At 44.0% G+C, this 13,852-nt stretch overlaps 1 protein-coding gene across 4 annotated transcripts in view; it reads left to right on the top strand.

The window, feature by feature from the left end:
- The window catches only part of ZNRF3 (zinc and ring finger 3), a 205,057-nt gene that overhangs the window by 131,948 nt on the left and 59,257 nt on the right, over window positions 1-13,852 (top strand). For all 4 annotated transcript variants that reach the window (XM_065568953.1, XM_065568954.1, XM_005309711.4 and 1 more), the window contains one exon: window positions 2,535-2,660. In XM_065568953.1, coding sequence (XP_065425025.1) covers window positions 2,535-2,660 — 126 coding nt within the window. The remainder of the gene's footprint in view (window positions 1-2,534; window positions 2,661-13,852) is intronic.

Below are 13,852 nucleotides of genomic sequence, written 5' to 3' on the forward strand. Positions count from 1 at the left end.
GTGCTTGAGTTCCTGGGTGGTCGCTCTGTCACACCTGTAACACACCTCATGCACTAGGGCTTGCAGCTCCCAGCAGTGCACAGATGTTCCAGCTACTGTTTGGGGTAGACTTGCTTCGAACTGGCTAACTGACAAGCCTCAAAATGTAACTTGTTAACTGGGGATCATCACTGAATGGGTGCATTTCTAGTGGTGTCCTGCAAGGATCAGATCATGGCCCTACACTATTCTTCCAAGTCATTGGTAGTGTTAAATAGCTATAGTGTTTGTTTTGCTGTACAGGAAGAGGGTGTAACTATAGCACTATATTCACTCACAAAAACTTTTAATGCAGAGTTAAGGTAGTCCAGTGGTATTTTGTGCCCTTCCAGAACATTTAGTGAATCAAAACAGACTTTTAAAAACTAGGAAATACAGAGTTAGGATACACACCCATGCAACCTTAACTCTGCCCTGCTGGAGCCTCTGGGGATTATCTGCATGCACTCCAATTACAATTACTATATTATATGTAGCTGTCTGAAGTGGAGGGATTAGTTGGAGCAGCTTGTCAGAGCTGTGATTTTGTGATATGAGGTGATCTCAGGGGCTGTGCTCCTCTAGGAGTGTGTGTGAGCCCCTGTCCTTGACTCCCATGTGTGTGATCAAAGGAAAGATGCATAGAATCATTGGGCTGGAAGGGGCCTTGAGAAGTCATTAAGTCCAGCCCCCTGCACTCAGGCAGGACCAGATAAACCTAGACCAGTGGTCCCCAACCTTTTTCGTCTGGCAGGCACCAGATAACGAGCCACGGAGGACCGTGGCGGCGGATGAGCATCCACTGAAATGCCGCCGACAAGCAGCAACGTCAATAGGCGTCGCCACTGAAATGCCGCTGAAAATCGGCAGCATTTTGGCGGTGACACCTCTGGATGCTGCTGCTTTTCGACGGCATTTCGGTGGATGCTCGTCTGCCGGCCAGTACGTGGGCACACTTAGATGCCCCGGCGGGTGCCATGGCACCTGCGGGCACCACGTTGGGGACCCCTGACCTAGACCATCCCTGACATGTTTGTCCAACTTCTTCTTAAAAACTTAGTGATGGGGATTCCACAACCTCCCTTGTAAGCGTGTTCCAGAGCTTAACTTTCTTTATAGTTAGTTTAGCTATTAGGAAAAACTTTCTAAATTTTCCTTGTTGAAGATGAAGCCTATTACTACTTGTCCTAGTCTGGTGGACGTGGAGAATAATAGATCACCATCTTCTTTATAACAGCCCTTATGTGAGGTACTTAGCTGAGACTTTCAGGGACATGGTAGAATGGTCCCACATCCAGTCTGACAGCCTCTGTGCTGTTAAGGAGGACGAAAGTCTCGGGGAAGAAGACTATCAAGCTGGAGTGGAGGGAAACAATCCTATAGTTGAGATCCGCCCTCCAGATGATGTCATGATATCCTCTCACACTGAGGATACTCCTCCTGGCATGGGAACCCATTGTTAGGAAGAGCCAGGTAATAGTGATGGGGATTTGATTATTAGAATATAGATAGTTGGGTTTGTGATGACTGGGAGAACCATGTGGTAAATTGCAGGGTGTGAAGGTTGCAGATCTCACAAGACATCAAGACAGGCTTATGTGCAGTGCTGGGGAGGAGTTCAGGTACATGCCATGCAACCTTAACTCTGCCTTCTGTGGGTGACCCCCCCAATACACACATTTATTTGCACCTGCTTTTGCGTCACAGGAGCTATCTCTTTCAGATGACCTGGAACCATCAGCTTGTGTATTATCTGACCTGTGTTAACTGCAGGGATTTTATTTTTATGATCTGGTTTACACTGTCTAGCTGGGTCTCTTTTCAAATTAGGTAATTAATTGTTTGGGGGCAGAGACAGTATCTCGGTACCATACCTAGTACAATGGGCCCCAATCCTAGCTGAGGGCTTTGGGCACTATTGCAATGTTAAGGGTTTTTTTTGTTTTTGTTTTTTCGGTCTGGGAGTATTCTACTGTATGTTTGAGAATGCGGATACTCTGGGTTACTGTTGCAGTGCCCCATGGGTATATTCATTCATTGCCCTTTCTCAAGGAGAGGAGTGTGCTGGGCTGCTTCCTGTTTGAGGAAAACTCTAGACTGGAATAACATTTTAAGATCAAAGTAATTGCTGATTTGTCTGACACGATCAATCTTCATTTGGAGTGTTTTGCTGCTTTTGGCTTCCTAACCGTTTTGCACCACTGGTTTCCAATCCATCTGTTACTGGCAAATCTGAGCTCTGTCAAATCACAATTGAGATCAGAAGTGTAAGGACTACAATAAAAATATTTAGCATTATTATGGAACTTCTCTCACCTTCTGACGTGCCACTGTCTGAACAGCAAGCAGATATTTCTCTGTTTAGTGTGTATTTGACTGATATACTATACTATACTCTGTATTTAGGCCTCCAGTAGAATATTTTGTTACTTCGATCATAATGAACACTGTCTTGTTTTCATGTTTTGGTTAACGCCTTTACCAACTTCTCCTTGTCTCCCTTTGTTTTGTTTCAGATGCATCCACTGGGACTGTGTAATAGCAATGATGAAGAAGACTTGTATGAATATGGCTGGGTAGGAGTTGTGAAACTGGAACAGCCGGAGTTGGAGCCTAAACCATGCCTCACTGTTCTGGGCAAGGTAAGGGAAAAAATGACCACCAATATTTTGGATAAATGGAGCTTGCAACTCTGTTTCTAAAAGGGGATAGTTCCCTCTTGTGACAAATGAGAAAAACTGGAGGAAACTTTTCCCCCCAAACAGATCCTTTCTAAGGTCTCCCATGGGATATGGCACTTGTACCAAGCTTGAAAAAGGGCATCTCCGGTATGAAAAATGGCTGGGGGAGAGGAAAGATTTGGGCAAAGAAGGCCATTTAGCTCAAGGAGGAGTTTCAGCAAAGTATTGTGCTCTGCTGGTGGTGGTCTCATTGCAGTTATGCAGGGGGTGCATAAAACAGGGCAAAATGGGGAGATTCATGGACTCCAAGGCCAGAAGGGACTATTGTGATCACTTAGTCTGACCTGTTGTATAACACAGATCATAAAACTTTCCCAAAATAATTCCTGGAGCAGATCTTTTAGAAAAATATCCAATTTTATTTCAAAAATTGTCAGTTTTGGAGAATCCACCATGACCCTTGGTAAATTGTTCCAATGGTTAATTACTCTCACTGTCAAAAAATTATGCCTTATTTCCAGTCTGAATTTGTCTAGCTTCAACTTCCAGCCATTGGATCATGTTAGAGCTTTCTCTGCTAGACTGAAGAGCTTATTAAATATTTCTTCCCCATGTAGGATCTTATAGACTGTAATCAAATCACCACTTACCCTTCTCTTTGTTAAACTAAATATATTGAGCTCTTTTCTGGGAGTTTTGTGAAGAATAGAGCTGGCTCCAGGCACCAGCCTGGCAAGCAGGTGCTTGGGGCGGCCGCTCCGGAGAGGGGCGGCATGTCCAGGTATTCGGCGGACGGTCCCTCACTCCCGCTGGGAGCAAAGGACCTCCCGCCAAATTGCCGCCGCAGATCACAATTGTGGCCTTTTTTTTTTTTTTTTTGGCTGCTTGGGGTGGCCAAAGCCCTGGAGCCGGCCCTGGTGAAGAAATAAGGCATAGAAAAAATTAGCAGATATGTACTAGCTGGGGGTTAATATGAAAGATGGAGGGACCAGAAAAGACCTGGGGCAATGTCCTGGTGAAAAGTCCAGCACTTTACTGCTGGGGAGTGGGTAGGGTCCTGGGAGGTGTATGTCCCTGGGCCCTGCTCAGGGACTCAATCTCTTGTACCAGTCTTTGGCTACTAGCCGCTTTCCCAGCCTCCTCTGGCAGATGGAAAGCGGGAGAACCCTTCCTGCCGTGCCCCCCCGACCAGGGCCTTTGGATTATTTGGGTTGTGGAGGGAGGATATATAATAATTAATGGAGATATCCTATCTCCTAGAACTGGAAGAGACCTTGCAAGGTCATAGAGTCCAGCCCCCTGCCTTCACTAGCAGGACCAAGTACTGTTTTTGCCCCAGATCCCCAAGTGGCCCCCTCAAGGATTGAACTCACAACCCCGGGTTTACAAGGCCAATGCTCAAACCACTGAGCTATCCCTCCCCCTGGGATATAAAGTCATATCTTTATGACTTCACCAGAGTAGGGAGTTTCTTTGCTTCTTCTCCACCCTCCTGGCTACTAGAAAAGCAGGAGAGTCTTTTGCTATTCTATCCATCCCCAATCTCTCTGTTTCTGTGAGGGTGTCTGAGCTATTATACCGCGCACCATTTCCTTTTTGTGAGTTCTCCTCTCCAGAGGATAGCTCCAGTGACTCAGCTGTAGCTCAGGGCTATAGCAATCCAGCAACAGCGGTACTATAGAACGGACTGGATTCTTGGCAGTTTCACTACAGACCACAGGATTCTGAATAGGAGCCATAAAATTTACCAGTCCTGTTAACTTCATGTTGCCACTGGACAAGGCTCTGAGCAGCAGCTGGGGCACTAGAATTACTCTGACGGTAACTTTAGACTAGAAGACTCCAAACTCCGTGTCCTCAGTTCTGCTATCCTGGTTCAGTGTCTAGCTCTCTTGATCTTCCAGCCAAAGTCCTGCTTGACCATTTATATTCTAGGATGAGTGTTTTTCAAAGATTAATGTTTAAACAAGAGATGACATTATAGATGCAGTTGGAAGTGACACCTAGTTGAGGTTGCTTAATGCTTTCCATTATAAGACCTTGTTTTACAGCCCTGGCTGTCTTGAGACTAAATGTTTTTTTAAAAGCTTCAGCAAAAACTGATTAGCATTTCCAAGAACAAGGTTAGGGGGAAAAAAAAACTTAGCCCATTTTAAAAAAGTTCTTGCAATCTTTTCATTGAGAACTTCTAGTGCCTCCATGCATTGGATCAAGGACTTGAAATCTGATGTGTGGAGGGTGCCATGGTGTCAGAGAGATGCCTTTGTCATCCCTGTGAAAATACAACCAAATTTAGCTAGGTTATATGCTTCTGAAAATCACCATTTCTACATGATCTGTAGAGATTTGTTAGAGGTTGGGAGCAAAGTTCTCTGAACATTCTGTCTGCACTGAGCATGCTCCAGTCCAGGATTGTAGATGCCAAGCAGGACTTTCCTTGCATTGATTCTGCCAGCAGTGCTGGGATCATGTGGTGCAAGGTACCAGAAGTAAGAACAGAGAGACTTTTTTGTGTTCTCAGTGCACCCTCTACAGGTGCCCAGGCAGCATGGAGGAGAAAGGGAAAGCATCCTGACTCAAATGCAGAGTGTTGAGGAGTAGGTTTGGTTGGGGACAGTCTCTGAGGGATGGGAGCACAAGAGGTTGTAACCCCTAGAGAAAAACTTTTCCAGAACTTTAAATTAAAACCAGGATTTCAGAGCCCCCAACATTCCTCTGCTGTCTAGCAAATAGCTGTGAAAATTACTGGCAAAGTGTCAAGTATCAGAGGGGTAGCCGTGTTAGTCTGAATCTGTAAAAAGCAACAGAGGGTCCTGTGGCACCTTTGAGACTAACAGAAGTATAGGGAGCATAAGCTTTCGTGGGTAAGAACCTCACTTCTTCAGATGCAAGTAATGAAAATCTCCAGAGGCAGGTATAAATCAGTGTGGCGATAACGAGGTTAGTTCAATCAGGGAGGGTGAGGTGCTCTGCTAGCAGTTGAGGTGTGAACACCAAGGGAGGAGAAACTGCTTCTGTAGTTGGATAGCCATTCACAGTCTTTGTTTAATCCTGATCTGATGGTGTCAAATTTGCAAATGAACTGGAGCTCAGCAGTTTCTCTTTGGAGTCTGGTCCTGAAGTTTTTTTGCTGTAAGATGGCTACCTTTACATCTGCTATTGTGTGGCCAGGGAGGTTGAAGTGTTCTCCTACAGGTTTTTGTATATTGCCATTCCTGATATCTGACTTGTGTCCATTTATCCTCTTGCGTAGGACTGTCCAGTTTGGCCAATGTACATAGCGGAGGGGCATTGCTGGCATATGATGGCATATATAACATTGGTGGACGTGCAGGTGAATGAGCTGGTGATGTTGTAGCTGATCTGATTAGGTCCTGTGATGGTGTTGCTGGTGTAGATATGTGGGCAGAGTTGGCATCGAGGTTTGTTGCATGGGTTGGTTCCTGAGTTAGAGTTGTTATGGTGCGGTGCGTGGTTGCTGGTGAGAATATGCTTAAGGTTGGCAGGTTGTCTGTGGGCGAGGACTGGCCTGCCTCCCAAGTTCTGTGAAAGTGGGGGATCATTGTCCAGGATGGGTTGTAGATCACTGATGATGCGTTGGAGAGGTTTAAGCTGAGGACTGTAGGTGATGGCCAGTGGAGTTCTGTTGGCAAAGTGTGAATCTCATCCCCCTCTGGTGTCAGGGCCTCATAGAGGATAACAGCCTTCTACTGCTACCAGTCATCGTTGGCTTGTGCTATGGATTAAAAAGTTCCTACCCTGCTGATGACCCATGTGGAGATCTGTATTGCTCCATGTCATGGAATTTTGAGTTTTGTTTGATTTTTTTTTTTTTTTTTTAATAAAAATTTAAGAAGTTTATATACAATGAAACTATATTAAGGTTGAAAAGTCAAGCACTCAAACTTTTAAAAAATGCCAATATTAAGGTTGCCTGTGCAATCTTAATTCAGCTCCTTGTATGTATAAATTGTGATTGTGATCATGTGATTTAAAAACTATTTTTGCCACAGCATCCCTCCCTCCCTCAGTTTATAGGGTAGATGGTGCTCTGGAAATGAATCTGGGTTGTGTAGTGGATGAGGTTATAGAACCCCTGCCTCATTTGTTGAATTGAAAGGTGTATTGGGAAGGAGATGGTATTCTAGAAAGAGGAAAAGATGATCTTGTGGCTGAGTTAATTTAATGCCACCCTTGAACACTGAATTCTATCTGTGTCTGTGCCACGGAGTTCCTATGTCATGCTTAGCAAGTTATTTAAATCAAACTTTTCACAGATGGCCTCATTTTCTGGGTGTCTGACTCGAGATAGCTGAGGTCTGATTTCTGGAAGTGCTGAGTGCTCATAACTACAACTGTGCTTTGACCATATAAAGTACAATAAAAATGCTCTAAAAAAGGAAGAATCAACTAAAAAATCTGGCCCCCTAGGCATCTTAAGTTGGGAACCCAAATAATAGACATTTTAGGTAGGGTTACCATATTTAGTGCCTCTGAAAGGAGGACACTAAAGGGGCCCCAGCCCCGCCCCCGCCCCAACTCCGCCCCCTCCCCTGCTTCCCGCGAACATTTGAGTCGCGGGAAGCCTGAAGCAGGTAAGGGCGGGTGTGGGGGGAGGAGGCGCGGCCCGCCCCCGGCACCGCAGGTCCCCAGCCCGTCCCCGGCCCCCGAGTCCCCGGCCCGGCCCAGCCCGGCCCCCGAGCCCCCGGCACCCAAGCCCCCAGCACCGCCGGCCCGGTCCGGCACCCGAGCCCCCGGCCCGGCCAGGCCCCGCTCCGCCGGCCCGGCACCGCATGTCCGATTTTCCCGGACATGTCCGGCTTTTTGGGATTTCCCCCCGGACGGGGATTTGGAGCCCGAAAAGCCGGACATGTCCAGGAAAATCCGGACGTATGGTAACCCTATTTTAGGCAATTTTGGCTTTAATCTCTGTGCCTCCATTCCTTATCTGCAAATTGGGAATAATATCACCTTACCTTACAGGAGTGTTGTGAAGATAAATTCATTGTTTGTGAAGACACTGTGGTGACGGGCATTATAGAAAAGTCTGTGAGGATATTAATAATTCTGTATTCAGTTCAGGGTTTGACCTGTGTGCAGTAAATAAGGCCTGAAGCCATATAACGAATAAGGATTAAAAAAAAATTGAATAATGAGTCAACACCATCCAGACTATGCTCTGAATGAAGCAGGAGTCCTCTTGTGGGGGAAGGGGGGAAACATATACCTGAAGATATCATAATGTATACACACAAGGAGGCTGAATTAAGATTTTCATGGAAAACCTTAATTCTGGCATTTTCTAACTTTTGAGTCCTTGACTTCGCGACCTTAATGCTCTTGCTGTGTGCATTTATGTATGTAACTAAACTATAGAACAGGGGTCGGCAACCTTTCCGAAGTGGTGTGCCGACTCTTCATTTATTCACTCTAATTTAAGGTTTCACGTGCTGGTAATGCATTTTAACGTTTTTAGAAGGTCTCTTTCTATTGTATGTAAAGTAAATAAGGTTTTTAAAATGTTTAAGAAGCTTCATTTAAAATTAAATTAAAATGCAGAGCCCCCCGGACCGGTGGCCAGGACCCGGGCAGTGTGAGTGCCACCGAAAACCCTCTCGTGTGGCACCTTCGGCACGCGTGCCATAGGTTGCCTACCCCTGCTATAGAATGACGTTGGTTTGCAGAGTCAGTTATTTCTCCATTCTACATCTCTGACATTTATAGCCCGTTACATTTTTACGATTTGTGGTGAATTGTTATTTCTCATTATGCTGAAGGGTTGATGCTGGAATTGGGCAGATGCAGTGATGGAGCATGCTTGACATTCCTGTGACTGAAATAATTTCAGAAGCGTTGCTCCAACCTGCTATCATGGCCTTTCCCCTGACTAATTGCTTTAGTTTGGGAGATAGCCCTAGTAAAGCCACACTTCTTTCAGGGAGTGAGAGAAAGTGTGGGGACCTGAATATGCCTTCCAAGCTTCAGATACCTTTGATTTCAGCTGTGCCAAAGCAACTTGTTCACTGTGTTTTGTTAAGCCATTTGAGGATCCTCCCCATCCTCATTTCTCACAATTGATGTCACACCTTCCCACAAACATCTTGCAGATGGCATCCACTAAAAGTAATTGTTTCATTGCCCTGCTGTTCAAGCTTGGTTTTCACTGGACGCTGAGACAGCAAGGAAGGAGTGTTCAAAGGCTTTGTTTTTTGGCTATGGAGTCACAAAGTCACTTCCACAGCACATTGTTATCTGAAATGCAGTGGATCTCCCATAAACCAGGATTTAAAGGATTCCTTCTTTTTTATTAAGTGCTGGCAGATTAAGTCTCTTTACTCTTCATCTTACACACAATTCTCATAATACAATTTCCAGTATAGATTCAAAAGTTAAAAGTGTGCAAAGGGCAGACACAAGCCTGAGAGTCTTGTTGCAAACTCAGTTGGGGGTTCTGCATTGCAAGGATTTGGAACAAGGCTTGTGCTGTCTAATAGTTTGTATAGCAGCTTTCATGAATTCTAAGGTTCTGTACAGGGCATAAAAGATAGTACAAACCAGAATACAGCAGATTAAAAGAAACAAAGTTTAGATTTAAACAAACTAGGTCATAGTGGTCAGTTTCCTGGGAAGGATAAATGACTTAAGTTCTGTAAACATGTGCATGGAACAGTATGAACAGCTGTAAGGGTCAAAAAGATAATTTTGCAACTTTACAGGTATGCATTTGCTGATGTCTGAATAAAGGAGCAGGAGATGAGAAAAGGAACAATGAAAAAATCAAATGACCCATGGAATTTGGACAGAATGTAAGCCAAAAAGGGATCAGGCAAGAAGACCAACAAGGGGATCATTAGTGATTGAGGCAAGAAAAAAGCAAAGCATGGTCCAGAATGTGGAAATAGCTACCAGATGGCATCTACATAAACAGTGAGAGAGATCGGAATGAAGTGATATTCATCAGGCTCAGTCTAAAGTGATATGGGAGAAGTAAATCTTAACATACTTTTATATATGCAGTGTAGTTGTAGCCGTGTCGGTCCCAGGATATTAGAGAGAGAAGGCGGGTGAGCTAATAGCTTTCATTGGACCAACTTCTGTTGGTGAGAGAGACAAGCTCTTGAGACGCACAGACCTCAGTGCCCAGACCTGAAGAATAGCCCTGTGTGGCTCGAAAGCTTGTCTCTCTCACCAACAAAAGTTGGTCCAATTAAAAAATATTCCCTTACCTGCCTTGTCTCTCTAATACTTGTGTATATAGGAAGAGGCAATAGGTCCTAAAAACATAAACTTCTGGTTTTTCACTTATGTTAAATGCTAAAAAATTCTTGAATCCCTAACTAATGATCTCAGCCAGAGAGCATGAAATTAGGAGACACACATCCTCAGGATAAACCAAAAAGAACCTGTCTCTACATCTTCTGCATGCAGAAAGTAATTAGACCCCTGACAATTAAAGCATCAAGTGTCTGCAGATACAGAGGAAAAAAGCAGTAGCTTAAGAAGAGGTGTGTGGAACATTCCATAAGAAGATCAAAAGATTCATATGCGTTTTTTGCCATCAGCTACACAATAGAATAATCTTTGAGCAATTGTAGGGCTCAAGTCATGAGTGGGAAACTCAGATGCAATGTAGCTGGCAACCCTTGCATAACTAGCTAGTGGCCAGGATTGGGAATGGCAGACAGTATTTCACCTGCATGTCACCAGTGACCACCGTGAATCCTGAGCAGGTTGGTTGTGACAGACAATTACCATCTGATCGCTCTTTGGCCTGTATGGAATGACTGTGGGCTCAGTCCAGTTCCCAGTAGAAAGGTGAACCCACCACAGACCTACCACCATAACTTGTCATTAATTGCTTCCTGCTGTTGGTAATCTTAAATAAGACACTAAAGAGCCCTGGAAACTATTTTTTTCACCCTTCTTGCTAATCCCGCCACATCAGGACTGAGGCATGTTGGCAGATGGTGCATGGTGGAAGCTTGCATTGCCACAGCCTTAGCTGTTCTGGTTCTGTGTATAAACAGAGAATTCTAGTCTCCAGGGCTTTCAAACCAGTAATTTTCATGAGCACTGAACATATGGACAGATGTGGACACACACACTATGATCCTCAAAAGCCAATCTGTGGGAATAATGTGTGTTAAGCATCTAATCAACCTAACTGTAGAAACCAGTGTGACTACAGTATCTGTCAAGGCTAAGAACATGAATATAATGTAGCAGGAGGTGATGGGAGACTGGCTGCATTTGACTTCTAGCTGCTATTGTTAAGAGTCCTCCTAGCAATTTGGACTCCAGGCAAACAAGGATAGAAAAAATTAATAGGGTATAAATACAGTACAAGTGCTACCCTCAAACAAAAGTGCATCTGCAAGGTCTAGTTGTAAACAAGGGTAATAAACTTCGTATTCTCTCTCTTGTGTCCCTTTTAAGAAAATGCCCAGTGTAGAAAGATTTCTGGCAGATTGTTGCAGCCTTTGTGGAAGAAGGGAAAGCCTGTTGGGAAGTGGAGTTCATAGCAACACAAGGATTTTAAGTGAAATACATGTTGGTGTTGCCAAAAGTTTCTTGAAAGAAAAAAGTCTTAATTATTTTTCACTTCCTCTGCTATTCATAGATTCTAGGACTGGAAGGGACCTCGAGAGGTCATCGAGTCCAGTCCCCTGCTCTCATGGCAGAACCATTAGAGAAGACTGAACACCTTTATTGTCTTTCCCCTTTCCCCCAAAAAGTGTCAAATAATGGTTTTAACATAGAATCATAGAATATCAGGGTTGGAAGGGACCTCAGGAGGTCATCTAGTTCAATCCCCTGCTCAAAGCAGGACCGATTCCCAACTAAATCATCCTAGCCATGGCTTTATCAAGCCGGGCCTTAGATACTTGGGATATAGTCCACTGGGACAGTCTGGCTGAGTATCTCCACTAGTGTGTCCATGGCTGAGATTATAAACTTTGTGATCATCTTCTTTGTCTGGGTTGTTTCCATAGAATGGAGGAAAATAGCAAACCTGCCTATTTTTCCAGTAGACCCAGGTATAATGGAAATAGTTTGAGTTAATAAATCAAGTAAATATTTTGAAACCTCAACAAAGATATGAAAGTTAAGATCTGTCTACTGAATTTTTTTTACTTGCAGATGCAAATAGTTCCTCTTTCAAAAGACATTTTTGTAGAATAGATGAACTAGTCTGTGTAAAAACCCAAGATGCAGGGCTGTTGAACTTTAATTCCATAATGAGCCATAGGCCACTGGGAGAGATTCTGCTTTGTCTTTGCCTTCTGACGAACGCAGCAACATAATTGCAGCTGGAGTTTCTACTCCTTTCCCAGATCCCCGTGGATTTTCTAACTCTGAAGTCAGGTTGGAATCTGCCAGTAACTCTCCTTCATCCTTAATTCCATTGGAAGCCATTCTGTTAACTGTGAGAACTACGTTTTTTTTTTTTTTTTTTAATGTGGAAAGTGGTGTATAAAAAGTTGGATTATTTAATCTGGCAGTTTGTTGGTAGGAAGAAAATTGGTACTGTGGAAATAAAGAAAAGGGTTTGCACAGAAGTTTAACTTAAATTGATTTAAAAAATAATTAACATCCACACAGAACATTGTACATATTTATCAGTTTAAAAAATGTTTTTATCTGTTTACCTTGCATCTATGAATTACAGACTGCAAATTGAACCAATATAAACAGATATAAGAGTGGCTATATACAGAGCTGCCACAGTTTAACAGAATTGGTTTAAAATCACACCTTCAGTTATATTTATGCAACTTTGTGTGGACCAGGCTTGAAGATGACTCAGAAGATCAAGGAACATCAGGAGCTGTGTAGAAAGGTGCCATTAGGAATAACAGGGAAAGTGTCAGAATGAGAGTGTGTCAGGTGGGTGAGGAGCACTAAGCTTTCTTACATTAGAAAGCAAGAGGGAGAGAACTGAGGATGAATTTAAGTAAAGGAAAAAAGTCACAATCTGAAATATAACAGTGTTGTCTATCCATAACACAGTGATCTATCTGTTTGGTACAAGGATTCTTCTCAGGGCAGAACAATAGTTTGTGTTTTCAGTAGCTTTACACCAGTTCTCTATCCGCTCATTAAATAGGCCCAGTATTTAAGAACAAGAATGTTTAATTCTAGAGAGACCTTTGCATCACAAGAAATCTGTCCAGCAAGAATGAGCATTATATGATATAATGGAAGGACAATCACAAGAGTGTCATTCTCTTTGCTCCCCCTCTTAAAAACAGCTCCTATTTCAGCACCAGTGAAAACTGGGTCCTGGTTGGGCAAGGGGTGTGTGTGGCAGCCTTGATTTAGCATCTCCTTTGATCACAGTGCAGTCCTGTTTAAGGCACCGCTGCATGCAGGCGAAGCAAAGGCCTGGGCTTTACTGATCTGATGAGCTCCTGAATAGGGCTGGAAGGGGAATGAAGAAGGAAGAAGAAAGCTTTGAAAATGAAAAGGAAACCCCATGAACCCAACAAGCATTATTGGCTGGATTTGCCTACCAGGGAGCCGCTCAGTTTCTGCCAAGCTAATTCTGCTTCATTCCCCCTGCCCCTCCTTCCTCCCTCTTCTTTCAGACTGTTGTTTTGTTTTGTTTTTGAATCATGGCTGTTGCTCCTTGGTTCTCAGGCTGGGAACCCACTGAGCCTGTTGCCATGGTCACTGGGAAGCTCTTAGTGCCATGTGCTTCAAAGGGAACCTTTTCCCCTTCTAGAATTCCTGCCTTCTCAATGCGGGCAGCACAATGAAACTCGTTCTCCGTTGGCCAGGCCTCTCCCCCACACGCTGCAACAGCACAACCTTGCCTTTCCCTGTTTTCCAGAGTAGTTGTCTGAAGTTACAATGAAAGTGCCTGCACATGCTGCATGGCTGCAGGCAGGGAGTGCCTGCCTATGTGATGCATGCAAACTTGTGTGTGGTTCTTTCACTGGTGAATTACCAGTGCTGACTGACTGATTTTAAAGAAGTTAAACTGGTGGAACCTAGAATTACTAGTGCCCTGCCTTTTTCTCTGATACCAGGGCAGGACCAGAGTCAGAATGGCTAGCAAGAGACTATACTGAAGACCAGCTTTAAGCCACAAAACCTGCCCTCTCATACAAGCCTCAAAGTCCTTGGGAAGGGATTTATTTTTCTGTGCC

The sequence above is a fragment of the Chrysemys picta genome, chromosome 15 (assembly GCF_011386835.1).
Source record: "Chrysemys picta bellii isolate R12L10 chromosome 15, ASM1138683v2, whole genome shotgun sequence".
Lineage (NCBI taxonomy): Eukaryota > Metazoa > Chordata > Testudines > Emydidae > Chrysemys > Chrysemys picta.